The following is a 27,798-nucleotide window of genomic DNA, read 5'->3' as shown; positions in this document are numbered from 1 at the left end:
TCAAGGGACGCCGGGACAGAGGGGAGCCGCGTTTAAACAGCGGAGAAGCTACGAACGCGGAATAGAAGGTCGGCGGAAGGTCTAGGAGCGAAAACTGGATGGAGATGGAGCATTGTATGCGGAAAGAAGCGGGGTGAAACGAGGGTTGAAACGGCGGCGGGCCGTGGCGGGCCGCGGGTGTTCTCGCCGGGAACAGCGAAGCCGAGCCACGGATAGCGACGGGTCCGAGAACGTTCTCGCTCTCGCTCTCGCTCTCTCCCTTTCGAGCAAGTTCGAAGCTACAGGCTGTCTCGGACAACTCTCTTCGGTGATCGACGCGTTTTCTTCCTCGTCGCGTCGACGAATCGGTCCCCTTGTTTTCGCAGAATCCTGCAGAAAACTCCTAGGACTTCGCGAACATCTTCGTTCGCCAAAGTTGATTCTATCGAAGTTGTACAATTTTTAGCGAAGCCGAATCGTGCAAGGGCTTGAACGGGTTCGAACGGAGCGCGAACCCGTCGCTGGGCGCAGAAACGGGAAGAGGAACTAGGAACGCGAGCTAAAACGATAGTGGAAAGTCCGCGGGGGTGAGAGAGGCGGGGGTTGGATGAAAGTTTCGAGCGAGAGGAACCGAGCGAGGATAATGGCGGATGAGAAGAACGAATTGGGCAGGTTCTGGCCGTGTACGAAGCTATGGAATTCGGAGAAACGAAAAATATGAAAAGTTTTTTAATAATTCCGAATGGATATCGCGCGTGGACGTCGCGCGGGCGTTCCCGCGTTACGTCGAGGATATATGAACGACCTTTTACGAATTCGTGTCCACGAAACGTTCTAACAGGATCGCCGACGTTCGGCGAATATTTTCGATTCGTTGGCGATCCAGAGAAATTCTCTCTTCGAATGAAATCGCGACCGTTCGGAGGCTCGTCGACCGAGAACAGCGTTCGTTTCCGCGAAAGATGCGGCGAGAACGGTCTCTCTGCTCGAACTTGACGATGCTAACGGATAAAATTGAGTACCCGAACAAACAACGATCGAGCTACGGTCTCGGCGATAGCAGCGACCGACGAAGGTTTCCGGAAGAAAGATATAATCGGATTAATTTGCCATCGGATCGTAAACGAGGATGATCGCGGTTCGAGCGGCTCCGTTAATCACCGGTGATTGCTACCCGTAAAACATGCGAACAATGGCGGAGGCTCGAACCAGAAGGAGTACTTACGGATCACCCTGTACAATGTAATCGACAGATTACCGATATCGAAGTCATTTCGATTTTGTGCCGCCGCGTCGCACCGCGCCGAGCCGCGCCGCCTCGGTTGAAACGAAGCAAGATGGAAACACGGACGGAGATAAAAGTAGAAACGTACCGGGGGGTGGACGCGAGAGAGATGGGTCGTGGGAAGGAGCAGAGAGACTGGGCTAGGGGAACACAGAGAGGGTACGCTGAAAGAGGGGCGAACACGGAGAAAGATAAAAGGAAGGTCGGGGGTGGTTGCGATACAAATAGAGAAGGGTCGTACGTCGCGTCGGAGAGAGACGGAGGCCGGGACGGAGATCGAGAAGGAAGGAGAAAAGGGGAGAGAAAGAGAGAGAGGGAGAGAGAGAATCCGGGATCTGCGCGCGTTCCGAAACGTGCGGGAAGATGAAAGATGCCAAGATGCGACGTGGATAAAGAATTTCAGAATTCAGGCGAGTTTAGAATACGAGAGAACGGAAGCTGAGAGGGATAATACAGGGAAAGAGCGAGAGAGAGAGAGAGAGAGAGAGAGAGAGAGAGTCCGCTATAGGTTCGAAGTACAGTAATGTCTCTCTAATTGACGCTCAGATTGTCCACAAAAATGGACAATTTGGGAAGTGGAGATACGATTGCGGTTCGTTTTTATAGTTACGAATTGTCAACAACTATAAAATCGAGCCGCGAGGCTCGAATAATCGTATCTCCTCTTCCCAAATTGTCCATTTTTGTGCACAATCCTCGGATTGTGGATTGCTCGGGTCAGTTAGGGAGACATTACAGATCGAAGCAGCACTGGTCGGACGGGTCTTTCTCCAGAAGTTGCGAGGCCGAAAGGACTTGTTCCAGGTTGTCCTGGGAGATTCGAACGAGGTTAGACAGGTCCGTCGAGGGTTCCAGGACACTCTCGAGACCTTTTCGATCCTACCCACTCTTCGAAGGTATCCAAGACGGCTTTCGGCAAAGTTTTCGGATACTTTCGACCTCCTTCGAAAGGTTCCGAAACTCTTTCGGCATTTAAGGATCTCGTTGAAACAATTGCGACTTTTAAGACCATCGAGGTGTTCCGAAAACTTTTTCGTGGAAGGAGGAGGGTCCTCGTACGATTCATAGGGTGTCCGTAGCTTTAGGAAACTTTAACAATTTGTAGGGTTGCAACGACTTTCGGAAAGTTCGCGCATCGTGTAGTAGACGGGGCTAACGGACACCGTAATCCTAGCGGGACTTATACCGGAAGTAATAAGAAGTTTAATCTCGTTAGACTTCGGCGAACGTGACGAACCTTCGCAAACCCAATTAGATTTAACGGGACAACGAAGGATGCCCGAACGATCTCGCGTATGCTAATTCTCGAACTCGACGCGATGCCAAACTATTAGCGTCCCGAATCCAGCTAACGGATAAACCCGAAACGAACCGACTCCGTCCGAAAGTAGTAGATTACAGAGCCAGCCGAGGAACCCAAGTTGGACTTGAACTTGGACTCTCGTCCGGAACTAATGGGCCATTAGATCCCGTCGGACCCGAGCGAACCTAGCCCGAACGCGAGATCGCGATCGGTCGAACGAATCCCCGATCGGTGCCGGATAATCCGGAAACGGGAAACCCGAAACCCGAGCGAGTCCGACCAAAGACCAATTAACGGATCTCCGCGTCGCTGCTGAAAGAAGACGCGAGCGAACCCGCGTAATCCTGCGCAAACCTAAATTAGACCCGGATCGAGCCCGATGGTCGTCCCCATCGGACGGCGAAAGAGAACAGGGGGACTGTCTATAGACTCTCGGAGATGGAAGCCGACCCGGTTAGCGGTGCCGGAGGTCGGGAGAGCGACGATTCGCGGAAAAGAAGCGTCTTGTCGGAAGTCGGGAAGGTGTGTACCTTGCCGCGAAGCGCCCCGGAGGAGGCGGGCACGCGGAAATACACGCTCGAGCTGGGAAAAGCGGCGGCGATGCCGAGTGCCGAGTGCCGAGTGCCGAGGGAACGGCGAGGGAAGGGCGCGGAAAGGGCGAACGAGGGTGCGGAAGGGCGCGGAAGGGCGCGGAGAGGGTCGCGAGGGCGAGAAAGCGAGGAGAGGGAATTAAGCGACGCGTTAGCGACGGTCGCCCGGCTGGACGACCAAAGGAGGAGACGAAGGACGTCGAGTCTCGCCAACGAGATTAGAGGGATCGAGAAAGAAGCGTGGACCCGGAAGAAAGGAAGACAAATAGCGCAGGAAAAAGCAGGAACGAAGACGGAGGACGAGGATCTCGGGCCGCGGTCGCAGACCTCTGCTGCACGGTGGACAAATTATCCTGGAAAAGAGCTTCAGAAATTGCCGAACGAAACTTTCTACCAGGCCGTCCGACATCGTTTCGCAAACCGTTTTCTCCGAACTGCTGGGTCGAAGTCGACCCGACGGTCGCCATCCAGAAGCTAATATCGTCGCGGAGGATTTCGTGGCTCCGAACGGCTCTCGACGAAACGAATCCCGCATTCCGAAGTCCCGGAACTAGCAAAGTCTGCGATGGCATCTGCAGGCATCGCTTTCGCAGCAAAAGTTTTCTCGCTTAATGGTCCGAACGATCGAGAGAAGACGAGAAAGACGGACGGAGAGGAGACCGGAGGTGTTCGACAATCTCGCGTCTTGGTTTATTCACTATTTTCTCGTGCCCTAGTTCGAGCCGGCGAAGCGGCGGCGTTCGCGAAAGGTTGCTCGCTTTCGAAACAAATACGGTAATGTCTCCCTAACCGACGCTCGGATTGTGCCGAAAAATGGACAATTTCGGAAGAGGAGATACGATTATTCGAACCTTGTCAATTAGGGAGACATTACTGTACGCTTCGGTCTCGCGACGTCGAGACCAAAGAGACATCTTCTTCGCTCGGTTTCGCCGTCCGTATCGTTCCAATCGTTCTATCTACGAAAAACTCCGCGTTCTACTAATCTCGCTGTGTGTGTTTTTTTATACCGTTTTCGCGTCCCGCAGAATTTCGATCGTACATTAAAACGACGAACCCATTTCTTTCGTTGCAGCAACGCAAAATCTCGAAGCCGATAAGGAAAACATCGACGCCGAGCAGAGACGGATCGCCGTAGATATTGAGAGGATACGTCGACCAACGTTGGACCGAGCATCGTCAGGCATCGATCGGAGTTCGATCGCGAATGGACGAGAAGTGTTTCCAGCGATCGGAACAAAAATGCTGGGCGTAGTTGGCCAAAACGTTCGTCTCGATTGCAAGCGGAAACACGGTCGCGCGACCACGGCCTTGGGAGAAAGAGACGCTCGGAGATCGGCGAGACTCGCCGTGCCAGGAGCTAGGATCCAAGGAGCCAGGAGCCAGGAGCCACGAGCCAGGAGCCAGGAGCCACGAGGGGAAAACAGAGAGAGAGGGGGTGATATTCACGCGCGGGGGCAGTATTGATCTGTTCGCGCAAGCTCCTCGCTCTTGGGTACGCTCCACGACCAGAAACACATCCCCTCGTGCACCCCCGGCCGTCCCGCAGCCGACAACCCCGAGCCCCGAGCCCCGAACCGCCTGTTCTCGCGGCTTCCAAATACCCGTCGACGCCGAAAGTGCTCCACCGGCTCCAGCCACGATCTCCCGGTCATCGTCCTCCCGCGTCGAGAAAGGTAGCCGCGAAAGGTCCTCCCGCGTTCCGGTGACCGAGCTAATCGGTCGGTCTGCGATCGACTCGGATCGTCAAAGGAGACCGGTTGCATCGTCCGCCGCAACGATCCTCCCGATGGGCCGCCGATGAAAGGAACGGGACAGCCACGGATCCGATATCCGCTCCGGCGCCCTACCTTCCCGGAGTCCCGTCGAGGCGTCGGGGTGCGTTTGTCCAGGCCCCGGAGTCGGGCTCCCATAGAATTTTGATAGGGAGTCGGCTTATCCGGGTCCCTTTGCGGTCGCGCCTCGGTCCAAGCTGTTTGGAGTTGTCCTATCGGCGGTCCGTTTGCGGCTGGTCGAGAGACGCGTCTTCTTCGAAGCAGCCGCGACGCGTTGCAGAACCGAGCAGAATAATTTCCGTGCAACTCGCTCGCAAAAGTACGCTAGAGCCCGACGAAGCGTCGACGAGCTCGCGGACAGTCGCGAACGCGGAACCGCTCGATGCTCCAGAAAATCCAGCGTGTTCCTCGATCGGAAGGCCTCCCGCTCTTCTCCGAGCCTCGGAGTTCGCGGAGTCGGAGTCGACGAACGCGTATCCCCGCGAGCTTATTCTCGGAGCGGCGAACAGCGTAGCTGCGTTTTCCCGATGACCGGCTAATAAAGCGCGTCACCATGTATCAACGCGTCCGATCTACAATGCATTAGTCATCTCTCGGCCGTTGCGTCTCGCGCGCGCCTCTTGGAATTTAACGCTTGGCCGCCGTTGTGTCACGGTTCTTCCATTTTCCTCGGAAATCGGCATTGTAAACGCGCGTCCATCGAGCAATCCCATTTTTTCCAGGCCTCTTCTTCTCTCCAACGCGGCCGCGCTCGCGTCCGCTTCGCCGCGAGCATTGTATCCGCCGCGACAGGCGCCTCGAAACCGACGCGAAGCCGATGGACGCGATAGACGCGAGCAGATACGGATCGATTCGCGGGGTTCGAGCCCCGGTTTCGACGCGTTTCGATGGGATCGAGCGTTGCCGGAGAGGCCTGCGACGACGCGGACGTAGATCTCTTATCTTCGCGCACCGTGGAAGATAGCGGGACGCGAACTTTGACCTCCGTCGACGGTAACTCGCTTCTGCAACGCGTCGCACGGAAATTATTCTGCTCGCGAGTCGACGTTTCGACTCGAAAGTCGAAAATGGTTAACGCGCTGCGAGAGCTTCGAAGCAGCTGCCTCGATCAATTTGTCGCGCGCCGGAATCGACCGACCAAACGCGGGCCTAATGTCGCTGGAATCGCGTCGATTACGATGCGCCTGCGGCGGAGCAATTTTCATTGGCCACGAGACGACCAATTTGAACCGGATCGGCGACGAAGGTCGTCGCGGTGCCTCGCGATAGCCTGTCCGGTAATCGAATCGTTCTTCCGACAATCTTTCGAACGAACCTACCACCGAAAGACAAACCGACGTGGCATTGTATTTTCGGTGGATCTACGCGAGAGAGAGAGAGAGAGAGAGAGAGAGAGAGAGAGAGATTGCGGGGATTCGCGTCGAACGCGGTTCGACCCTGATTTTTCCGCGCAAACAGGGATTTCGTCCGTTCCTTTTTTTTTCTTTCAGAGCCAGCCAGTAATTGGTGGCACGTCGGTACCGCTTGTTTAAAGTTAACGAGCGTTTTTCATTTCGAAGCGCAGACAGCGGTCCCGAGCGGAGAGCCAATTAAATACAGATGGGAGATCGAGCAGGAACGAGTGCTCCGGAGAGATCCGCGCCGGGAAAATGTTGCAGCGAGATCGAACGATAGAACGAAAAAAAGGGAACGGGGATGAGGGGGAAAGGTTGCGGAAGAGACGGGGAGAGACGAAGGAGAAGCATGAAATTGTGGATCAAGATGAAACGGCGCCGACGGAAAAATCGGTCCCAGGGAGAGCGACTTCGGGCTCTTTCTCCTCGCGTTACATAATTCCGTCGCTTGAAACGCTTCCAGCCTTGTTTCCCGCGGTCAGGATCGATCTCCGACGATATTATTTGTCAGGAGCCCCGTGTTCCCTGCATTCGAACGGACCCCCGAACATGTTTATCGAACTTTCCCGGCGCTCCGTAAACTCTGCGAGAAGAAAAGTTCGCACACGTTCCTGCCGCATCGTAGAATCGGGTCCTTCGATTGTTCTATGGACGTTTCCTTTCGCCCGGGATGCTTGTAGAATACGAATAAAGAGGTTGGAGTTTGTAAAAATTGTTTATTTTATTTGAAGAAGCACGATGCGTGTGCCCGCGACTCTACGGTCCGCCGACCGCTATCCGTAATGTCTCTCCAATTGACGCTCGGATTGTCCAGAAAAACGGTCAATTTACGGAACGGAGATACGACTGTTCGATCCTTGCGGTTCATATTTATAGTCACGAATCGTCAACGGCTATAAAAACGCGCCGCGATGCTCGAATAATATGTCCCACATCGTCCATTTTTGGACACAATCCGAGCGTCGATTAGGAAGACATCGCTGTATATCGTTCGTATCATAATCGTTCGTGCTCGCGAACGTAGATTCAGGTTTCTACGACTCGTCGGTGAAAATCTCGGTTGCGACTCGCGACTCCGCCGGTCCGATTACGATTAACCTAACTACGAGATCAGCCGTTCGCGACCGGCTCGAGTCGCCTGCTTAAAATTTTAAGTGTCGTAGGCTGTGATCTGTCATTCGCCGGGATAAGGAAAATTAAGTTATTAACGTACTTTCGTACATTTATCACAGCAGGACCACCCACGCGAAACATTTCAGACACTTTGTACAGCTATTCAAGGCGATTTACATCGTTGGTTGCTTCGCGAATAATTTGTCTGTTCGTAGAGCCGCGCCGTCGTAGAATAGAGCGTACGATGCGAATATATTGTATATATATATATATTAATATAATACTCGTTTTAATCGTAAATCAATAAAAACTAATAGCTTTTCCGCCGATCGACGAAGTCGCGTCGAAGCGAAACTGTAAACGAACGTTCGTACGAAGCTCCGTTTCAGAGATCATTTTTTTTTGTAAGATTTGTCGGGTATTGTAGGAGGGTACCAGATCTTCTCGAAAAGAAAGGGAAAGACGTCTCGCGTTTCTAACTTCCATCTTCGAGGTCTTCGAAGCTACGGCGGTCGACGATGAGAGGAACATCCGCGAATTGATATTCCTGTGATCGCGACTCTTTCGAAACATTCGATTTCAACGAAATTTTCTATTTTTCTATCGCGCCCGATCGAACCGATGAAAGTCGAAAAGATTCCTTACGGTGTATCCAAAAACTCCCGCAAAATTAATAACGACAAGATTTACGCCGGTCTATTCTTCTTTGTGAAAAGAATTTTCCGAGTCAACGTCGACGTTATCGTAGGCATCTGCTTCTGATCGTCTTTGTGCGGCAAATAGTGGGACGACGCGTACTCGTTGGCGACGATGCGGGCAATTATGGTCATCATCTCCGTCAAATCATGGTTATGCCTGTACTCCTTTATCACCTCGCACAATTGTTGCACGTAGAAGGTGCCTTCCGTCGGGTTGCGCCACGAGTAGAATCCTTTCGAACAGGAAATAATACGTTAGCTGGCGACTACGTGTTTCGGGCTGGTAGCGGATGGGAAAGGGTTGCAAGTTCTCCGGCTAATCGACGGAAGTTTACCATCCATCGTGCTGTGAGCGATCAGGAAGTCCGCGTGGGTAGGAATTTTGTAGGAAGCGACGGCTACAGAATCTGTCTCCGAATTCTCGGTACTGTACACCCCGACCCCCGCGTCGTATTGATCACCTCTGCAGGCCTGAAAGTCAACGTATGCGTTATTGCATTTCTCCACAGCCTAATCGCTAGACTGCGAGTCCTTCCGCGAATGTAATAAACTACGATTAACGTTGCGCTATAGCAAAAAGATTCGTCTAGAAAGAACAAGTTGAAAATTTGAAACTTCTTCGTCAACATCCGCGTCTACGTTGCGAAAAAACAGTTTGCTGGCTATTAAAAATACTCTCGAAATTCAAAAGTGCCGCCATTTGAGAGGAGCAGCGCCTCTCGCGGCGAGTTTTCGAAGCTCCTTTCGGGGTCCGTACAGCGCCAATTAGTCCGGTGGCAAAACGCTCAAACTGTTGGCCAAAATCAGCTGTCGGTAATTTTGACTAGTAGTTTCAGCGTTTTGCCACCGGACTAATTGGCGCTGTACGAACGCCGAAAGGAGCTTCGAGATTTCGCCGCAAGAGGCAGCAGTGTCGCCCGCATTCGTAGAACGCAGAGTCGCCGAATAATATTAATTAAGGCAAAAGTAGGGCATAAAACGATAAACCAAGGGCACCGATTTATAGAGGAGCGTCAGCTGCGTCGATACAGTGCGAAGAAAGCGAATGACAACGTTACAAAATATAAGTAATTAACGTAATAGTTAATCAAACTTCGAAACGCGATTAATTACGTTTCGCAATTTTGCGATTTGTTTTTTAATACGAGATCGATGCAGTATATTCTCCTGTACAATTCCGCAGCTTTGGTTTATATTTCTGTGCTTTAATATCGCCATAATTAAAGTTTTTCAGCGACCATGCATCTGCCAATGCTGGCGACAGTGGTGCCTCTTACGACGAAATCTCGAAGCTCCTTTCGGGGTTCGTACAGCGTCAATTAGGCCGGTGGCAAAACGCTCAAACTGTTGGCCAAAATCAGCTGTCGGTAATTTGGCCAACAATTTGAGCGTTTTGCCACCGGACTAATTGGCGCTGTACGAACGCCGAAAGGAGCTTCGAAAACTCGCCGCGAGCGGCGCTACTCGTCCCAAATGGCGCTATTTTTAAATTTATAAATGATCTTCGATAAAGTCAACTGTCTGTCGACTTACTTGCACGAAGAAAAGCTTCGGTTTCCCGACTAGGGTTGGGCAGTGGTCCCCGGTGAACTTTTGCCAAATGCTTTTCAGTGGATAATAGCAATCACTGGCGGCCAACGTATCGCCGGAGGTACCGTGCGTCAATATGAACATGCAGAAACAGTCGCTGTCGCTGTGATTCTCCGCGCTCACTGTAAATCCAAGCTCTATTTTAGTAGAATTCCGAAAGCTACGTTTCCCCCTGGAATAAATTCTTGGGATCGTAACGCAGGCATTTACGTCGTTTAGTCGTCTCGGTGATCTCGTTGTTGGTCAAATTGTGATACGGAATCACTTCGAACTCCAGTACATCTTGAAAAATAGTCTCGATCATCTTGACGTCGAGCTTGGACCCGTCGCGATGTTTCTCCCCCGAATCGAACACGTCGTGATTGAATATCACGCACTTTCCTCGCCTCTTATGATTCATGTTGTAATACGTGTCGTTCTTCGTGACCGGCGATTTCACCAGATGAACCGGTTTGCTGCAACGCGGATAAGGACAAATGATTTTAACGGAATGGTGTTAAATTTTGGTATCTTCAAAAATCTCTGCTCGACGTCCTCGAAAATTCACTTACGGAAAATACTCGTCGTCGTCGTAATCCTCCCAAGCTTCCTGGATCTTTATAGTGTCCGTGGAGTCGATATCTTTGGAACCCTTCGTGGATCGTTGCCTCTTATATTCGGGCACGTGACCGGCCTGCAAATCGAAAGCTCGGAGGTACAAAAATATTCGTCGCGATTATCCGAACCGTAAAACGACTAATTTTCTGCCGGGCTTGGGTATCGTTCCGATCTACGCGAAGTACAGCAATGTCTCTCTAATTGACGCCCAGATTGCGCACAAAAATGGACAATTTGGAAAGAGGAGATACGATTGTTCGAGCCTCGCGGTTTATCGTTACAGTTCTAAATTGTCCACAATTATAAAAACGAGCCGCGAGGCTCGAACAATCGTATCTCCTCTTCCCAAATTATCCATTTTAGTGGACAATCCGAGCATCGCTAAGGGAGACATTACTGTAGATACTAAGAGGTTTCGGGTCAGGGTTAAGGTTTCGCTTATCGGACGACGTAAAGAGAAAACGCATCTCCGTCTTATCTGTCAAGGAGCATCGATCGTCATCGAATGCATTATTTTCCAGAAGCGCGAATCTCCGTTGCATCGATCGGGAGAGATCACCGTTTTATCAGAGGAACGGGCCGATTTATCGCAAGAATATGACCAATAAGATAACGGGATACTATCATCCGATAAACCTTGGCTAGGCGATTGTTGTTAGGATCGATAGAATCGTGATTTCATCGTGATTGCGTCGCGTACATCTCGTCGACAATCTCCTGGAACCGTGGTGTCGCATGCTCGATAATCTATTCGATTCTAATAACTACTGCTAATTAACGTCCCCTTCGTTCGTTTCCCAATAACCCTTTGACACGGGTCCGCGTAGTCTCGGTATCTTTCTAGGCCATTTCCTTATCGCGGTAGCACCTTATTGTTCGGTTGCACCATGGATCCTGTTTCTCTTTCTTTTTTTCATCGGTCATCGATCGCAACTCGAATCCGGTGACTCGCGCGTGCCCGATATCACCGGGAAAAGCTCGATCTTTCGTCTCGAAGAGATTTTAAGACGATCAGAGATAATGGTCGAAGAGGCGACCGATCGATAGATAACCAAAATTCCAAGAAGCGACCGGGAAAAATTAGGTCTCGAGGGCACAGAGTGCGTTGACCGACTTAACGTTTTCTGTTTGTAATATATTAATGTGATATATATATATTTTTTCTTGCAATCTCTGTTAACACGATCGCTGCCAAATTAATTTTTGCGTAACAACTGAGAAACTAATTAATATTGCAGATCTCTTAATGATCTCTCTAATGTAAATGCTCGGTGGAACGCGACACGATTAAAAAGGTGGTGAAAAATAGTTCGCTTGCGATACCTATTTGCGTGGAAAACGGAACGATGCAAAACGCCGACAAAATGGCGGCTATGCATCGATACCAAATTTAAACGCATTATCTATTTTCTCGTTCCGATCTACAAATTTTAGGATGGAAAATATTTCTGTTCTCTATCGAAAGAAGAGACTGCGGTAATCTCTCCCTAATTCGCGCTCAGATCGTGCACAGAAATGGACAATTTTAGAAGAGGAGAGCGAAGAGCATTTTTGCGCGATCTGAGCGCGAATTAGGGAGAAATTATTGTGCAGGGGAGAACGTATTCTCAATTAAGATTCTTCGAACCAAGAGCACACCATCTTCCCTTGGCCGGATGAATGTATCCAGCGCGTTAAGCAACGATTCGTTCAGCGTTAAGCAACGATCAGGATTAGCAATTTGCGATTGACGAAGCGAGGATGTTGCGTGAATCATTGGATGGCACGGTTTTCGAAGAGGAATCGTTCAAGATATTCTTGCCCTATCTGTTTTGCGCAATTTCGTCGGGAAAGCGATAATTAATTGCGTAGCAAGCGTATAGAAATAAATGAAAACAATGGGACGCGAACGTGAAAATTGTGAAACATTTTATCGATTCGTAGCCGTGCGATTGTTCTGAAATTATTTCAGCGAAAGCTGCACGGAAACGGAAACACCAAGCAAAACGATCGTTGACCTTTGTTATAGTTTATGAATCATCTACTATATATGTACCTGCATACCAGTGTTATCAAGGCGATAAAAATAGTTCCGCTGGTGAAACCAGTAGAAGTTTGTGAATCATTCTTATACATATGTATATCGCTCGATACTTGAGATCATTCTTTTCCATAGAATTATAAATCGAAGCTCGTCTAAATAAGGAAATCTGATAAACGATCCAACGAAAAATAAAGTAACTCCTTAATGTTTTACAATATTTATCTCGAAGCAAGGACAGCGATCTCCTTGGCGTTTATGCATCAAACATAGTCCAGTCATGTCGGTTTTCGCTTTCCACGAACAAAACTGTCTATAAATTAATCAAAGAATCGAGGAAGGTTCCCCCGAAATCCTTCTTTTCAGAATTTCGAGCTTCGAGATGTAATTGTCTTATCGCCTCACCGACGACTATTCGCCGGAAAGAATATTTTCCAAGCGAAGGCAACACCGGAAGAATCAAATACGTCGAGTACTTACTTGTTCGTCCATGGTATCCTGTCGGTGCTCGTCTTGAGGATGTTGGAGTCCCTGATTCTCTTTACCGAACAACCGATTTGAGAGCTGAACAATGGCAGTTCGCGTGAACGAAATCACACAGAGCAAGAGAACGAGCATCGTTTCTTAACTGACTGAGAGCTGGCCTCGTTGTATGTCCATGTCCACATTGAACACGGAAATCATTGCGGTCTTATCAATCATTATCGCGGCTTTGATGTTTATCAGTCACGTTGCCCGGTGACCGCGGCTATTGGGGGCTTCTTTGCTCGTGGTTGACCAGTTGTTTATCAGCTGGTTGCCCGATGACGCTGACCAATGGAAACAGCAATCAGCTGAGTCGGGACATTCGCGAAAGATAATGCAAAGGATTAGTTGGGGGGATCCTCGTTTCATTGTTGCGTCAGTGAAGCAACGTGGGAAATTATTGATACAACGTATGAATTTGTTTGTGCGATTTCCTGAAATCTTTCTACGCTTTCGTCAACGTTCGTGCAGTCCTTTTCTCATCCGGTACTAAAAACAATTTATTTATCGTTAAAAAATGAAGAGACGATCTTTGCCTGTACGATGCATCGGTTCTCGAAATTAAAAAGTGCCGCCATTTGGGACGAGTGGCGCCTCTCGCGGCGAGTTTTCAAAGCTCCTTTCGGCGTTCGTACAGCGCCAATTAGGCCGGTGGCAAAACGCTCAAACTGTTGGCCAAAATCAGCTGTCGGTAATTTTGGCCAACAGTTTGAGCGTTTTGCCACCGGACTAATTGGCGCTGTACGGACCCCGAAAGGAGCTTCGAAAACTCGCCGCGAGAGGCGCCACTCGTCCCAAATGGCGCTATTTTTAAATTTTCAGAAGCAGAATTACATTGTATCCTTTGGTGAAAGTCTGCATCGCATTTCTGTACCCTGAAGATATTCTTCTAGCCCTTAAATCGCTAGAATTCGTTTAACATTGTGCATATAAATTCTTCCAAGTTTTTAGTTAGATCTAATCGTAAGTTAGTAAGTCACTCGCCGCTTCGTCACAAAGCCTACGTTTCGTTACATGTCGCTAGTTTTTGCGAAAGGCTAGACTGCGCAGTTTGCGTTGCATCCGCTGCATACTGCGTTGTACACGATTGCACACGGAATACGATATTGCAAATCAAATAACGCAGATAGCAGAATCAAAGTTCTTATATTTCAACTAGTTAGAATCGTCATAATTATCCGGTGATGTTTGTTCGATAAATGGTGATTTGATTTGTTATCGATAAATTCGTGTGTCAATTAATTACATGGTTAACGAACGTAGGGATTTGTTTGTTATATTTATTTCCATCAAGAGTCTAGGGTTAACGGGCCACCGCTAAAATCAGTACTATCGAAAGCAGGGGGAGTAACGCAACTACGTTTCATAGCCTCGTCTCGTCTCGTTTTTTCTTATTATGGGTTACTAGAGGCTGGTCATGGCGTTACGGTGTTATATTTGATAAGGGAAACCTTTTATCTTCTATGCATTTCAATTACGCAATTCACTGAGTGACTCATATCTACCACATACTACCCACGCTCGAGGAGATAACTTTTTACAACCGTTCTTTGTATTTATTTTTGACAGTTACATATGTGCGTTGAAATCGATTCGTCGTGTTGTTGTTTACATCGTGTGTAGCGACCAGGTGAATATCATCGATAGATAACGTTACGTTGCTCGTCTGTTAATAACATTAATGACATAAAAAAAGAAAGAACAAAGAGAAAGTGCTCTTAACGACTTCGTTTCTACCTATTACCATTAGCAACAATTTCAAGTACTGATATCTGATTTCAGAGATGTTATCGTTCCGCGCCTCATGGATCAACTGAACGCGATATCTCTGAAAATATCGTTTGATATTTGGATATAAGTAGCGGGAAGAAGTTTCTATATCCAAAGTTCAGCGAAATGGACGTGTTAGATGACAGTTCGTATCAATGCTCCGATACTAATAAGACACTGGAAATAGACGAGGCTTGCTTCAATATTGTAAATTTATACAATGCAACGGTTCGTTTTTATTCGGTGGCATGGGAAGCTTATTGGGTAAGCGTCTATAATGTTTTGAGAAATTTCTATTCTTTGGGTCTTGCGTACATTAAGAATTGTTTCCAGGGCAATGGTAAACTACAAGCTGTATTAGAACCACGAAGTACTACAGGCGTAATAATAAGTACAAAACACCCGTTGCATATATATTATCAAGTTAAAGAACCAGGCTCTAATTACTTGGACTATTGCCAGTTAATATTTTTTTATATATCTATTTAATCCTTCGACAATAACCTAGTATTACGCATTTATTAATAATGTCATTTTAGCGAAACGTATAACTTCGAAGAGCACGGCAGTTATGGATGGAATATATCGGCTGAACATTTATGTTCTCACATTTATGTCATACGCGAACCAACAAAAAATTATCTTCGTAAGTTATAGCACGTAATAATGTAACGAAGATCGGAATAATGAATGTTTATTAACTCGAGATTAATTATGTTTCCAGCAATCATTGCGGCAATTATGATATATATTTTAGTTGCGCTTGTATGGTCGATTTCAAAGGTCATTATACGGGTGATAAAAGGGAAATTATCACCCAATAATCCACTTAATATAAGTGTAAGTAATTCGACTAATTGTTGCAAATGTGTTGACTTGTTATTTATTTAACTATACTTCAGGATTTGGAAAGGCTTCAGGAGTCGGAAAGTGTAACATTTCCAACAATCAGAACTACGAAGTCCAGTACCAGAATACATTCTGTAGATACGTTTAGAGGGTAATTCTTGCGCAAACTTCTTGCCACTTGTCTGCTTTTTTCGTTTATCATGTCATGTGTCTTATTACAGAATTGCTGTACTATTGATGATATTTGTCAACAATGGTGGAGGCGAGTATGTCTGGTTCAATCACAGTGCATGGTTTGGACTTACAATAGCAGACTTGGTACTTCCTTGGTAAGATATAGAAAACTGTTTAGTCCGCGTTGATCGATACTGTGCAATGAACTCAACAATAAATTTGCAGGTTCGCATGGATTATGGGTTTGACAATAGCAATATCGAAGCGCGCAGAACTTCGTATTACAACTTCGCGTATAAAAATAGCATTACGTTGTCTTGTACGGTCACTGATATTAATACTTTTCGGATTAATGCTGAACTCCATACGTAATGGTCGTGTAAAGTCCTTGGGCGACCTCCGTTTTCCCGGTGTTCTGCAGTTGCTGGCTATAACGTACTTCGTGTGTGCTACCTTAGAATTAATCTTCATGAAACCTCATTCTCAGGTTTGCATACGATTATTTAATATTTTGAAACCATAAAACTGTTTTATCTGAACAATGGATATCTATACAAATGACTTATTAGGATACCTTGCTCCAGTTCGGCCGGTTTGCGTCGTTTCATGATATTTTAGACAACTGGCCCCAGTGGCTAATTGTAACAGGCATTGTGGCTACTCACACTTTAATTACTTTCCTCCTGCCTGTACCGAACTGTCCAAGGGGTTACTTCGGACCAGGTGGTGAATTGGATCATCGTGGAAAGTATATGAACTGTACTGCTGGCGCGGCTGGCTATATAGACAGATTGATTTTTGGAAATCACATCTATAATAAGACATCAGATGCTGTTTATGGTACCATTTTACCATACGATCCCGAAGGTATATTGGTCAAATAATACTTTAAACGTAAAAGGCAAATAGTTGAATGTTAATAATTACTATATATCAATTGCAGGACTAATGAATACTATATCGGCTATATTTATTGTCTATTTGGGCGTGCACGCTGGCAAGATTCTGTTACTATTCTACCAGCACAACTATAGAATCATTAGATGGGTGGTCTGGGCAATGATCACGGTGAGCAAATCTCTAAACTACGAAATTAGCTCAGAAATTAAATTTCAAAGTAATATAATCGAATACTTTTTAGGGTCTCATCGCTGGAATTTTATGTAATTTTGAGAGACAGGAAGGAGTCATTCCAATCAGCAAAAAGATGATGAGCTTGTCCTTCGTTTTGTCTACTTCCAGTTTAGCTTTCTTATTGTTCGCATTTTTGTATTTTCTTATTGATTACAGACAATTCTGGACAGGAGCACCATTTGTCTATGCTGGTAAATATTTTAAATTATGCACCCTAAAAATGGATGAGTAGACTAAGTATAACTGTACGACGCATTTGTTGCAGGATCAAACCCCATCTTCCTTTATGTTGGTCATATATTAACGAAATCTTTGTTCCCATGGTCGTGGTATATCTCCTATCGCACACACGGGACACTGTTAGCTATGAATTTGTGGACAACAATGTTGTGGGCATTAGTCGCCTACTTACTACACCGGAAAGATATCATTATAACTGTATAAACAGTATACTCTCATCAGTATGATATTATAGATTTACGAATGTCTCTACATCGTGATGGAAACGATAATCTTCTTACTTTTACATAATTAACATTTGAGTAAAAATCAACTGTACCTAGTTTTATAATCGGAAGCACAAAACAGTGTGCAAGAAAAACAAAACTAGTGCGTCGGACAACTGTCAACATTAGTTAATCCTAAATAAATTAACAACTGACTTTATCTTAAATGATTTTTTGAAATGATGTATTTTATTTTTATAAATAAAGGTAACATAAATGTCTTCATTAAATAGTAAATTTCTATAACAAAAATCTAAACAATAGACTTACTAGCATAGAAAATAGACTCTGAATGAATAATAGATATTTTCATTTAAGCATCCCGCTCTTTTGGTTCTTTGTACGGCAGTCCCAAAATTCGAAAAATGTCTTCTTCTGATGTTATTTTTTCTGGTTTTCCCGGTAATCCTATAATAAATGTTATTCATTGAATCCTGATTTCTTAAAAACTAGACTACTCATGATGCAATTTTGTTCGTTTTAGCTTACCTTCGGATGTGAGACGCCTCAATGTATATTCGTTTAAAGTATATTTTTTCTCCAAAGCATGACTTCTCATATTTTTATTGAAAACATCACTTCCAGTGAAATAAATAACAGCGCAATAATACTGATCATAAGGTGCCAGCCTGATGTCAAGTCTTCTGCAAGATTTGGTGGAACTGTTTGGAATTTGACAAACACCCTGCAAAAAAATTCAGTTATTATAACGTGATGAAAATAGAATAATATGAAAATAGCATGACGTTTAACACACCATAAACTTTGTTGTCCCAAGTGATATTGTATCAATAATGAATTTTTTCTTCTCAAGACATTCAACAACATCTTTTAGAAGCGTGACTTTTTTCTTTGCATCTTTCTCCTTGGATGAGTATGTTGGATGCGTTATTAGAACATCAATATCTCCACTATCCTTTTTACCACGTCTGTAACTGCCACAAATTGTTACAATGTACTCTTTGCTCAACTCACTGATGGCATGTTTCATAATTTCTTCACTCTGGCATATCTCTTCTCTAGGAATTCTTTTCTCAAAGTCTTCAAAGTACCTACAAAAAGAAGTTATGTTACACATAAAAGTTTCCTTATTTTCTATCAACTTACATCAAACCAATTTTTTGGTGGTGATTCAGTTTATCTTGATGCTTCTTTAAATTGTCTATAGTCTTTATACCATCTTCTACCAATTCTTTTGCTTTTGCAGGCCCGATACCAGATACTCTTGTCAGCAAATTAATCGCAGCATTGTTGTCATCTTTTCTAATCTAACAAAATATGAAATTTAGGAGTTCGTGTGACAATAAGTTGTTGAACAAATGAATTAACATACATACATCTTCTAATTTCTGTAACTTTCCTGTATTTAAAAACTCTTCTATCTTGTTCGCAATTTTTTTACCAATTCCTGGCAATTTCATTGCTGCTTCTCCGCTCGCCACTCTTTCGGGTAAACCAGCTAAAGTGGCAGCTGCTTTGCGATAGGCATTATATTTGAAAACATTTTTGGTGACATTTCGTTCATAATCTGCTAATTCTGCAATTTCATTAACAAGTCGATGCTTTAAAAGATGAAATACATTCAAGAAAATGAAAAATATATCTGTCATATGTGACGGTCAGGGTTAATAAAATTCAAGATGATGATAATAAATAGTATAACTATTATTTACCCATTAAAAATTCCTGTAAGTCCGTATTTGGGTTTCCTTCATTGCCAGTGATTTTTCGTTTCCCCATCGTATGTATTATGTATCATATACGTCGCATGTGACACAGTCGTGAAATACCTTTGGAATTCTTGACGCAGTCTATTGTTTTAATTGTTTGCAAATAATTCTAATGTGTCTATTTTGGTCTTGTTAGATTGTTTCTTAAATTTTAGATAATAATTATACACGTAATTTTTTGAATATCGATTTATAACGCGAGAACGGCAAGAAGTTAGCGAAATATAGCGGGCGCTAGTCGAAAGGTACATCATTATATTTTTGTTTCAAAATGAATGCCGCGAATCTTCTGTATTTCGTGGTAAATAAATAAATGAGTACGTAAAAAGATTATGAAGATAAAGTAGAAATATAATAATGAAGATAAGGCAAACTTCAACGTTTCGTATTTATTTCGAGAAAACAGATATATACAGTCTTACACGCAAATATAAATTCTCTCTTCTAAAATGATCTCTTGCTCAACAACTTGTCACTATACCTTAATCAAGTCATTATCGTCTCCTTCCATTTAACTAAATAGGGAGAAACGTAGCCGTTTTTTTGTCATGTTAACTTTGTAGCTACTGTATACGCTACTTCACAAAATAAAAGTAATAAAAAAGAACATAATGTTCTTTATAGAGATTCTATGTTACCTTTTCATTAGAGACTCATTATATGTGTTATATTAAGTATTTGCATACGCTACCAATAAATTAGTTTGGCATCGTTTCATGTGTGAATGAATTTTTAAGAAGATTAAGAATATATATATATATATATATACGTTGAAATCGATGTATAATGTAAAACGTAAATGGATTCATTAAAAATGAGAATTAATATTGAAATGTTAACCATGATAATTTAGGAACATTTCCTAAGGAGTACGTTTAGCCCCGTTTACTGATAAATTGTTACCCTCTTTAAAGAGGGTTCAGTATTTAAATACTGAATCTTGATAGATCTTAATCACAATACTTATTTTGAAACTTGACATAGATGGTAGTAGAATCACATTTATTGGACGGATCTTTGTACCTCAGTTCTAGTGTCAAGTTATCATCGATCAACGGGCTTAAACTGTATTTAATTACGTGGTGCACTAAATCGAAGACATGCGAGTATAACCGGCATGACTTTTGAAGCAGCAACTGGATATATAAAAAAATATACTGAATACGAGAATGAATACTCCAACATAAACGTAAATCCACAATTGTGGAAATCTTCCTGGTAGCCATAAAATAGTAAATTCTACGGTCTTCTCTTGAGTATCTAAAAATAAAGACACATAATTAGTGTGCCGGAAATATGTAAATTCAATACATTAACATAAAAATATTTATTTTTTTACCAATGTAAGCTAAGCCATATCCTATATGAGGTGTGCCCATTCTATACGAACAGGTGGGCATTTCCACTTCATGAATGTCCCCTACATCCATTCTTAATTGATACAATGGTGTTTCGTTAGGGGGTAAAATCCAAATCTCACTCAATTGGTCTGTTGCTGTATCTAAACTAATATGCATTGCTTTATGCTCATGTGCAGTAAAAATAATTTGAGGAGACAATTCTTTAAGCACCTATTAAAGAATGATAGCTATTAATAAAAATAAAAAATGGGATCTCAATTTCGCGAAAACATAGTACATACATTTTGCACAAAAGCACCAGGCATAAACAGTAAAGGCATATGACTGAGCACAACATTTGTTGTATTTCTTTCTGCATAATCGTTTAGGAAGGCATCTTTTGGAGCTTCTGGCATTGTATGAGTCAATCTATTAACCTAACAAACGATAAATATTATGATTATTGTTAATACGAGTCAAAATATTTCACGGTAATGATGTTATTACCTTGAAAAATGTTACCGACTTATAAACTAAGGTAGCAGGCTGTGTATATGCAAAATTAAATCTGTTGTTCATATTATACGAGACCGAATCTTCTTCCCCTCCAATGTCATTGTCACCGGGTAAGTAAATTTTCTAAAAGGTAAAGTTCACCTAGTTATAGCATAACAAGAACAGTTAATGAACATTTATGATGACTATAGTTCTACCATTATGTGATCAGGCATGTCAAATATAGAATCTAATCTTCTCTTGTAATCTTTAAATTCTCCTGCATTAGCAATGTGACCTTCGTCCATTAAATCACCCAGGAATGCAACTACATGTGGCTGAGAATGATCCAAAGCTCTTGAAAATGTCTTCTTTAAGTACCTGAAAATAGGACACTGTGGAACAAAACCTAGGTCAATTTCTACATTTGTTTTCAAGAGTGAAGACTTTATCGACAAATTTATTAAATCATTTCATGTGTCTTTGCAACATGCCGCATAAATTAATTTAATTTACTTCCAACTATAGTTCATTCATATATAGTGGTTACCAAAACTTTCAAAGACTTATGAAATGCTCTAATTAACAAATCAATTGTTATTCATACCTATCGCTATCCCATTGTGCCATCCAGGCACCAAAATAAACCTCTGTTTTCCTGCCCAGTATCTGTGGGTCCGCTACAAGTAATACTTTCACGCATTCTGAACATTCTCGTACAGACCACTTGAATTTTTGTATATCATAAACTAGAAACTCGTTATATACTACAGTAGCCAATATAACAAGACCAACAACAGTCGCTTTGTTCTTCAATCTACATAATAAAAGTTGTTAATAGTAAAGATACAATAACTATTAAACATTTTTTCAAAAAATGTAGAAAAATAAAATTCTCATTTGTTTACACAAATTTGTTATGAACATTTATAATAGAAGCATTAATAGAAACTGAACGCAATATTAGTTATATAGGTACCCATATCATATTCATTACATAATAAATAAAGTTTACCTGTTTCGTCGAAACATGGTAATAACATTTAGCTTCATCCGATATCATTAGTAATGTCAATATCGCAGTAGATCGTTCACTATATTTTTCGATACGTAAGGAACCTTTGACATGATCTCATTTTCCTATGATACATGATAATCTAATTAAGTAGAGGTTACGCGATTAAGAGAGAAGTGCATCCCTTAACATTTCATATTTGTAAAACTTTAAAACAGCTCGAAGAAATTACACTTCAAGTAGTTAATGTATAGAACTGTAGTTTTACTTCTTATAAAAACATTAAAGGGTTATGCGAAGATTTTGTTCGAACCATGATTGGTTCGAAAAGAAATTGACGTTTCTGAAGCGGTGCATAATTCACTACATACACTATGAATGGATATGTAGTAACGTATGCACAATGGAAACAGATTACAATTTACAATACATGTTACACCTTTTTTTAATGTAGGTTTAAGTTCAAGTGAGATTTCAATATGTGTACATAAAATATTATTATTATCATGCTAAATTGTAAGAGTCGATCAATCGATTAAAAAATTTCGTGGAACTCCAAATTTAAATATTACTTCCGTTGTCTGTCGCATGGCGCAAGTTGCAAGGAAGGAACGAGGCACGAGGTTTCGTCACTTCCGGCAAGTAAGTACGCTTTCAACGATCTAGTTACTTTTCTGTGTGTACATATTATGAACATCGTACATGTGTATGATATACGCTGTGGAGAATTTCATGGCCGTATCGGTCGCGTTGCATCAGCGAGTGCAATGTTCATCTATTTTCGGGCATTTTGCAGTGGCGAATATCGTCCTACCGACCAGTGATTTTCTGTCGGTAAAATGGCCGAGCCGGAGCAGAGAAATAAAGAGAATTGTACCGGAGGAACGAAGGAAACGATGGTAAAGCAAGAAAAGCGTGAGAACACGTTGACGAATGGCGGGAAGGGATCGGGCGATGACGCGGACAGCCTCGAGGAATTGCCTCTCGATATAGGAGAGCACTACCTCGTCCGTAGATCCGACGATTCCTGGCGTAAATATATTATTATTACGTGATATTAATAATCTCATCGCCACAAATATGCTCGAGAACGTGCGAAGTTACAGTGAATTAATCGGTTGGATTTTCGCGTCTCTCGTCTGTGTTTGTATTACCGGCTTTGCTCCGATAAACCGCACTTGTTTTCAAAACATTATGATGTCACTCACAGTCACGATTCGAGTCAGTATCACATCAGAAATTAACCAGACATCGTTAATAGTGATTCCTTAGCTACGTGAATAAGTTTATTGCTATTTTTTTCGACGTATTTCCGGTTTATATTTCTCGTTAAATATTCTATGGACAATTGCGGACACGGAAATGTGTAATAAGTGAAAATTCATTTATATTTGATGTTTTGTAAGACACACAAATAACTAGAATGGACGATTGTGTGTTCGTGTCTCGAATTGTTTATAATAGTCTTCCATTACTTTTGTTACGATTGCATGATTATTGTCGTTTTATAGTGTTACATAGAAACATTGTTGTCACATTATAGTGGCAGTTTTTAGCAGTAATTGATTGTATTGTTAGAGTTTTCGAATGAGTCAAATATTTGTTACTGTATCGATGCTTAAATAAAATATAAATTTTTATTGCTGTTCAGATCCCGCAGAGATTATACAAACTCGTTACAATGAAAGTGAAAGTCACTATGAATATTATGTACATTACGAAGGACACAACAGAAGACTGGATGAATGGGTACAGAGGGATAGAATCATGTCCAGCAGATTTGACATGAGTGACAGAAGCTGGAAAAGTGGTGACAGGAATTCTACCACTGATTTATTGGCAGATTCTTCGGATCGTAAGATCACAAGAAATCAGAAAAGAAGGCACGATGAAATTAACCATATTCAGAAGGTATTTCTTTCACCACCATAAAATCGTTTTTGTAATAACTTAGTTTATTTTATTATTACTACATTGATTTTCAGACATACGCGGAAATGGACCCTACAACGGCGGCTTTAGAGAAAGAACACGAAGCGATTACAAAAGTTAAATATATCGATAAAATTCAAATTGGTAAGGATTAATCTACTTTCCTGTTGTAATTATACTTAATGTGTGAAAAGGGTCTTATTATTTTCAAAAGTTCATTTTCAGGAAAGTATGAGATTGATACTTGGTACTTTAGTCCGTATCCAGAAGAATATGGTAAACAGCCTAAACTATGGATCTGCGAATACTGTTTAAAGTATATGCGTTTGGAAAAAACTTATAGGTATCATATGGTAAGATCATAAATCTTAAAATATTTAATATTCATTAAAAATAGTTAAATTTCTAATGCAAGTTTAACTATTTTTAATAAACTCTAAATTACAATAATTTCTAATGCAAGTTATTGTAATTTAGAGTGAATGTACTCATAGACAACCGGTTGGAAAAGAAATCTACCGAAAAGGTACATTAAGCATTTGGGAAGTCGACGGCAGAGAACACAAGATTTATTGTCAAAATCTATGTCTGTTGGCAAAATTGTTCTTGGACCATAAGACTCTGTATTTCGATGTAGAACCATTTCTTTTCTATATTCTGTGCGAAGTTGACAAACATGGAGCTCACTTGGTTGGATACTTCTCTAAGGCACGTTTCAATTTATCCATTTCTACATTTTTTACACATCGTTAGTTTATAGGAGATTAATTTCAAATTTACTTTTAGGAAAAAGAATCGCCCGATGGAAACAATGTTGCATGCATTCTCACTTTACCACCATTCCAGAGACAAGGATATGGAAAACTTTTGATCGCTTTCAGTTACGAATTAAGCAGATTAGAACAGACTGTTGGAAGTCCTGAAAAACCATTGAGTGACTTAGGGAAGCTATCTTACAGAAGTTATTGGAGTTGGATCCTTTTGGAAATCCTTAGAGATTTTCGCGGCACTCTCAGCATTAAAGATTTGAGGTATTATTTCGAAATGAATGCAATACAATTGTAAAAAGTGTCGGAATACAGTGAATACGTTAAAACTAAGTAATTTTCATCGATTTAACAAACAGCCAGATGACGAGTATTTCACAAACAGACATCATATCAACCCTTCAGAGCATGAATATGGTGAAGTATTGGAAGGGACAACACGTGATTTGCGTAACGCCGAAGTTAGTCGAGGAACATATTAAAAGTAGCCAGTATAAGAGACCAAGGCTGACAGTGGATAGCAGTGCTCTTCGATGGGGCGCACCACCTAGGAAGAACGTGAAGCCTGGCAAGAAGTAGCGAGAAATGAATGGAATTCGATGGTCTTCGTCACCATGAGATATACGATTTAAACGATTCACGTTTAACAAACATTTGACATGCAGTTGTACACGATAGTTTGCAAAGATGTTCTCGAGTTTGTTAAACATCATCTCCTCAATGTATTACCATTGAGTATACAATGCATGTGCGAATCTTGGTGTCTACTTGGAAAGATAGCACCAGGTAACCGTGTCGAGCTGGCATCGTCATAGGGAGTGTAGAGACGACGAATGACATTTTAAAGAGTTCCCTTATAGTTCTGCTTTTTGTTGTAGCAGCATATTATGAGAGAAACATGAGACGACACCGTGAAATACCATGTATTTGTTTGGCAAAGAAAGGAATCACCTTTCATTAATGTTTCAGAGAAATACAGACGCATTGTATTACACGTGAGACTTAACATCAATAATACCACGCAGTATTAGCGCATATTAACGATTTTCTTCTGTAAACTCGTTAATAATAAACCGCATATATTCATGAACATTGGTTTCTTGCAGACGTATCCCGAGGAAACAAGATTATTTCTGTTAGACGCCAAACAATTATGAGAGGATGAGAACTCCTTAATTGATAACAACTTTTCTACTTAATACCCAATTTTATATTTGACGAAATCAGTCTGTCTCGCTTGGATTACTGGTTATGAGATCGCCTTTAATTATTGTCAAAGTTCTTGCAACCCCTAATTTGCGATTATAGTTTGGCAACGGAGGACTTGTGCACTTCCTTAGCCAATTGCACAGCATACTTAGCAGTCCCCGGAGCGGTGCAAACTCCGTATCCACCGTGTCCATAATTATGTATCACCTATAAACACAAATTTGATTAACGACGATGAAATCTCAGAGTCAATTTAATGGGAACTTTAACGAACGATTGCCCTGAAGAGTCCGTTTGTAACGTGCTCAGCTTCCACTCTAACATTATTTTCCCTGTGTGGTCTCAAACCAACTTCCTCGTGCAAGACAGTGGCCTTTTTGAGAGCTGGAATGAATTTATTACATCGTTCACGAATTGCTTTTGACTCGTAAGGACATAGTTTTGTATTCTCCGAGTCAAAGCTTCTTGAACCACCTAGAGTAACCACGCCATTGAAACCTGGTATAATGTAAGTGTCTAATTCTCCATAAAAGAACGTTTTCATCCATGGTGCCTTTACCTAAGAAATTTCAGAATGTCACACATTGTTACTTTTTTTTTTTATCTCTTTATGACTCAAATGACAAACATGTAATAGTAATAATTAATTTGTCATTTCTTTTATTTATACCACATTTTCTTCAGTTTGTAGCCGTGTATATTATAAATTGGCATAGAATAAACATCCCTGAACTCTGAGTCTTAATGGGAAAAAGAGATATGTTGAAGCGATAGTACCTTAATCACCTGACCACGTATAGGAACGAGTCGTCTATCATTGCACAATGATTTTGCACCCAAACCGGTACAGTTCATAATTAGATTCCACTCTGGAATAAGTTCTACCAGGGAATCCATTTTCTTTACTATCAATTTGATCCCACTCTCTTGTAATCTGTTAGGGTAATGTATGTACAATATTTACGTTAAACACTGATGTTATTCTATAGGAAAATGTGTTACTTTTTGCGAGCCCAGGGCAGATACTGTTTGCAATCTGTAAGAAGAGTCGTCAAAAACGATCCGTATTTCCAATTGCCTCCGACTAATTGAAATTCTTCTTCTGTAACTTTCCTGTATATTGGCACCAAGTTTTCTAACCATTGACTCTATTTTCAACGAAATATTCATTCATATTCTGAGTACATGTAGTCATAATTGTACAGAACTTCGAATGTTGCGCTTACCTTAACAGTTTCCGGTGAAAGATTAGAGAACATGTAACCGGAAATCATGGTCACCCCAGCTTGTAAAGCTTCATGCGACTTCCGTAGGTCATCGTAATATTCGTACGAGTTCCCTATCCATTCTCTAAAAAAAGAATTTTGCATGAAAATATTCAAATAAGATTAAAAAATTGTTAAATCCTGCATCAGAATTTATGTACCTTGTTATTCGTTCAGTTGGCCCAGAATAAGATGATCCAATTCGAAATATTCCAGCAGCTACATGGCTAACGGTATGCTCAAAATCCGACGCAAAAACAGTAATTTCTGCATTGCGTAATTCTCGCTGCAGTTGCAAAGCTGTCGTTAAACCAATAACTCCACCTCCAACAATGGCCACCTTCATCTCAAGTTCTCAGAGATTCTTTGAAATTTTAATATTTGTTCGTTTTGATCGCTGCTGCTACGACCAACTTTGTCTTCAAAAGTTAGAATGTTTTCGTTAGATAAGCAACATTGTAATACGCCTGATTCCCTTATCAGATGAGTCACAAAATTTCCCTCATCTAACCAAAAATTGGATGAAATTCGAACGAATAATTAAAAATTAATGTTGCATTAATGCACTGATTTATAATAATGTCTGATTATATTGAACCATATGCTGCAATTTTTGATCATGGAGACTCACTTGCTTCAAGATTGTTTTACATGACCGATTAACTTTTGAACTGAATGAGATAGCTTCCGTCTACATATATAGTTATCGAGGCGTATTTATTCGACCATGCTATATTATACGT

General features: G+C 42.3%; 6 protein-coding genes across 12 annotated transcripts; 2 read left to right on the top strand and 4 right to left on the bottom strand.

The window, feature by feature from the left end:
• Positions 1 to 7,022: 7,022 nt before the first annotated feature.
• LOC117227399 (caspase-1) lies at positions 7,023 to 13,049 on the bottom strand. The gene is made up of 6 exons (XM_033482584.2): positions 12,825 to 13,049; positions 10,279 to 10,400; positions 9,938 to 10,182; positions 9,671 to 9,849; positions 8,473 to 8,608; positions 7,023 to 8,370 (listed from the first exon to the last, which is right to left on the bottom strand). The coding sequence occupies exons 1-6, from the start codon at positions 12,960 to 12,962 to the stop codon at positions 8,126 to 8,128; spliced, it is 1,065 nt and encodes a 354-aa protein (XP_033338475.2). The 5' UTR covers positions 12,963 to 13,049; the 3' UTR covers positions 7,023 to 8,125.
• A 654-nt stretch (positions 13,050 to 13,703) lies between these two features.
• On the top strand, positions 13,704 to 17,532 carry LOC117227497 (heparan-alpha-glucosaminide N-acetyltransferase). Of its 6 annotated transcripts, none has more exons than XM_033482784.2 (13): positions 13,718 to 13,832; positions 14,439 to 14,499; positions 14,652 to 14,903; positions 14,973 to 15,100; positions 15,179 to 15,285; positions 15,364 to 15,479; positions 15,542 to 15,639; positions 15,710 to 15,817; positions 15,888 to 16,149; positions 16,232 to 16,529; positions 16,606 to 16,730; positions 16,804 to 16,987; positions 17,062 to 17,532. In XM_033482784.2, exons 3-13 carry the CDS (start codon positions 14,766 to 14,768, stop codon positions 17,238 to 17,240), a joined length of 1,743 nt encoding a protein of 580 aa, XP_033338675.1. In that variant the 5' UTR covers positions 13,718 to 13,832; positions 14,439 to 14,499; positions 14,652 to 14,765; the 3' UTR covers positions 17,241 to 17,532. The 6 variants fall into 6 exon arrangements, with proteins under 6 accessions (XP_033338676.1, XP_033338675.1, XP_033338678.1 ...); XM_033482783.2 differs by lacking the exon at positions 13,718 to 13,832 and adding an exon at positions 13,882 to 14,071; XM_076522108.1 differs by lacking the exon at positions 13,718 to 13,832 and adding an exon at positions 13,882 to 14,071 and having other exon boundaries at positions 14,164 to 14,499.
• Positions 17,459 to 19,284, bottom strand: LOC117227502 (DNA polymerase beta). The gene is made up of 6 exons (XM_033482791.2): positions 18,976 to 19,284; positions 18,640 to 18,839; positions 18,410 to 18,570; positions 18,060 to 18,354; positions 17,792 to 17,987; positions 17,459 to 17,710 (listed from the first exon to the last, which is right to left on the bottom strand). Exons 1-6 carry the CDS (start codon positions 19,040 to 19,042, stop codon positions 17,616 to 17,618), a joined length of 1,014 nt encoding a protein of 337 aa, XP_033338682.2. The 5' UTR covers positions 19,043 to 19,284; the 3' UTR covers positions 17,459 to 17,615.
• A 122-nt stretch (positions 19,285 to 19,406) lies between these two features.
• Positions 19,407 to 22,297, bottom strand: Mppe (Metallophosphoesterase). Its single transcript, XM_033482790.2, has 7 exons — positions 21,883 to 22,297; positions 21,475 to 21,684; positions 21,086 to 21,248; positions 20,880 to 21,011; positions 20,675 to 20,809; positions 20,372 to 20,603; positions 19,407 to 20,292 (listed from the first exon to the last, which is right to left on the bottom strand). Exons 1-7 carry the CDS (start codon positions 21,918 to 21,920, stop codon positions 20,120 to 20,122), a joined length of 1,083 nt encoding a protein of 360 aa, XP_033338681.1. The 5' UTR covers positions 21,921 to 22,297; the 3' UTR covers positions 19,407 to 20,119.
• Positions 22,298 to 22,581: 284 nt separating this feature from the next.
• On the top strand, positions 22,582 to 25,671 carry mof (males absent on the first). 2 transcript variants are annotated; one of them, XM_033482788.2, is made up of 7 exons: positions 22,582 to 22,914; positions 23,534 to 23,793; positions 23,868 to 23,958; positions 24,040 to 24,167; positions 24,292 to 24,522; positions 24,601 to 24,845; positions 24,941 to 25,671. In XM_033482788.2, exons 1-7 carry the CDS (start codon positions 22,722 to 22,724, stop codon positions 25,158 to 25,160), a joined length of 1,368 nt encoding a protein of 455 aa, XP_033338679.1. In that variant the 5' UTR covers positions 22,582 to 22,721; the 3' UTR covers positions 25,161 to 25,671. The 2 variants fall into 2 exon arrangements, with proteins under 2 accessions (XP_033338679.1, XP_033338680.1); XM_033482789.2 differs by lacking the exon at positions 22,582 to 22,914 and adding an exon at positions 22,966 to 23,248.
• A 97-nt stretch (positions 25,672 to 25,768) lies between these two features.
• Positions 25,769 to 27,691, bottom strand: Daao1 (D-amino acid oxidase 1). The gene is made up of 6 exons (XM_033482792.2): positions 27,217 to 27,691; positions 27,017 to 27,140; positions 26,793 to 26,938; positions 26,568 to 26,724; positions 26,065 to 26,349; positions 25,769 to 25,997 (listed from the first exon to the last, which is right to left on the bottom strand). The coding sequence occupies exons 1-6, from the start codon at positions 27,399 to 27,401 to the stop codon at positions 25,884 to 25,886; spliced, it is 1,011 nt and encodes a 336-aa protein (XP_033338683.2). The 5' UTR covers positions 27,402 to 27,691; the 3' UTR covers positions 25,769 to 25,883.
• Positions 27,692 to 27,798: the final 107 nt, after the last annotated feature.

The sequence above is a fragment of the Megalopta genalis genome, chromosome 5, assembly GCF_051020955.1.
Source record: "Megalopta genalis isolate 19385.01 chromosome 5, iyMegGena1_principal, whole genome shotgun sequence".
Taxonomy (NCBI): Eukaryota; Metazoa; Arthropoda; class Insecta; order Hymenoptera; family Halictidae; genus Megalopta; species Megalopta genalis.
Note: the sequence above shows the minus strand (reverse complement) of the source record. Positions and strands in the feature narration are given on the sequence as shown.

What these genes read in the sequence shown, in the direction of transcription:
- LOC117227399 (XM_033482584.2), bottom strand. Translation starts at nt 12,962, where the DNA reads ATGCTCGTTCTCTTGCTCTGTGTGATTTCGTTCACGCGAACTGCCATT. An exon ending in AGGATACCATGGACGAACAA is followed by an intron (nt 10,401 to 12,824) that starts GTAAGTACTCGA and finishes TTCGATTTGCAG; the next exon opens with GCCGGTCACGTGCCCGAATA. An exon ending in CGAAGCTTTTCTTCGTGCAA is followed by an intron (nt 8,609 to 9,670) that starts GTAAGTCGACAG and finishes GTTGACTTTCAG; the next exon opens with GCCTGCAGAGGTGATCAATA.
- LOC117227497 (XM_033482785.2), top strand. Translation starts at nt 14,766, where the DNA reads ATGGACGTGTTAGATGACAGTTCGTATCAATGCTCCGATACTAATAAG. An exon ending in TGGTCTGGGCAATGATCACG is followed by an intron (nt 16,731 to 16,803) that starts GTGAGCAAATCT and finishes AATACTTTTTAG; the next exon opens with GGTCTCATCGCTGGAATTTT. An exon ending in AGCACCATTTGTCTATGCTG is followed by an intron (nt 16,988 to 17,061) that starts GTAAATATTTTA and finishes CATTTGTTGCAG; the next exon opens with GATCAAACCCCATCTTCCTT.
- LOC117227502 (XM_033482791.2), bottom strand. Translation starts at nt 19,042, where the DNA reads ATGGGGAAACGAAAAATCACTGGCAATGAAGGAAACCCAAATACGGAC. An exon ending in CACCAAAAAATTGGTTTGAT is followed by an intron (nt 18,355 to 18,409) that starts GTAAGTTGATAG and finishes TTCTTTTTGTAG; the next exon opens with GTACTTTGAAGACTTTGAGA. An exon ending in TTGGGACAACAAAGTTTATG is followed by an intron (nt 17,988 to 18,059) that starts GTGTGTTAAACG and finishes ATTTTTTTGCAG; the next exon opens with GGTGTTTGTCAAATTCCAAA.
- Mppe (XM_033482790.2), bottom strand. Translation starts at nt 21,920, where the DNA reads ATGAAGCTAAATGTTATTACCATGTTTCGACGAAACAG. An exon ending in ACATGCCTGATCACATAATG is followed by an intron (nt 21,012 to 21,085) that starts GTAGAACTATAG and finishes TTTACCTTTTAG; the next exon opens with AAAATTTACTTACCCGGTGA. An exon ending in ATATGGCTTAGCTTACATTG is followed by an intron (nt 20,293 to 20,371) that starts GTAAAAAAATAA and finishes CTTTATTTTTAG; the next exon opens with ATACTCAAGAGAAGACCGTA.
- mof (XM_033482788.2), top strand. Translation starts at nt 22,722, where the DNA reads ATGGCCGAGCCGGAGCAGAGAAATAAAGAGAATTGTACCGGAGGAACG. An exon ending in TAGATCCGACGATTCCTGGC is followed by an intron (nt 22,915 to 23,533) that starts GTAAATATATTA and finishes ATTGCTGTTCAG; the next exon opens with ATCCCGCAGAGATTATACAA. An exon ending in AAACTTATAGGTATCATATG is followed by an intron (nt 24,168 to 24,291) that starts GTAAGATCATAA and finishes ATTGTAATTTAG; the next exon opens with AGTGAATGTACTCATAGACA.
- Daao1 (XM_033482792.2), bottom strand. Translation starts at nt 27,401, where the DNA reads ATGAAGGTGGCCATTGTTGGAGGTGGAGTTATTGGTTTAACGACAGCT. An exon ending in CCAACTGAACGAATAACAAG is followed by an intron (nt 27,141 to 27,216) that starts GTACATAAATTC and finishes TTCTTTTTTTAG; the next exon opens with AGAATGGATAGGGAACTCGT. An exon ending in CTGCCCTGGGCTCGCAAAAA is followed by an intron (nt 26,725 to 26,792) that starts GTAACACATTTT and finishes TTACCCTAACAG; the next exon opens with ATTACAAGAGAGTGGGATCA.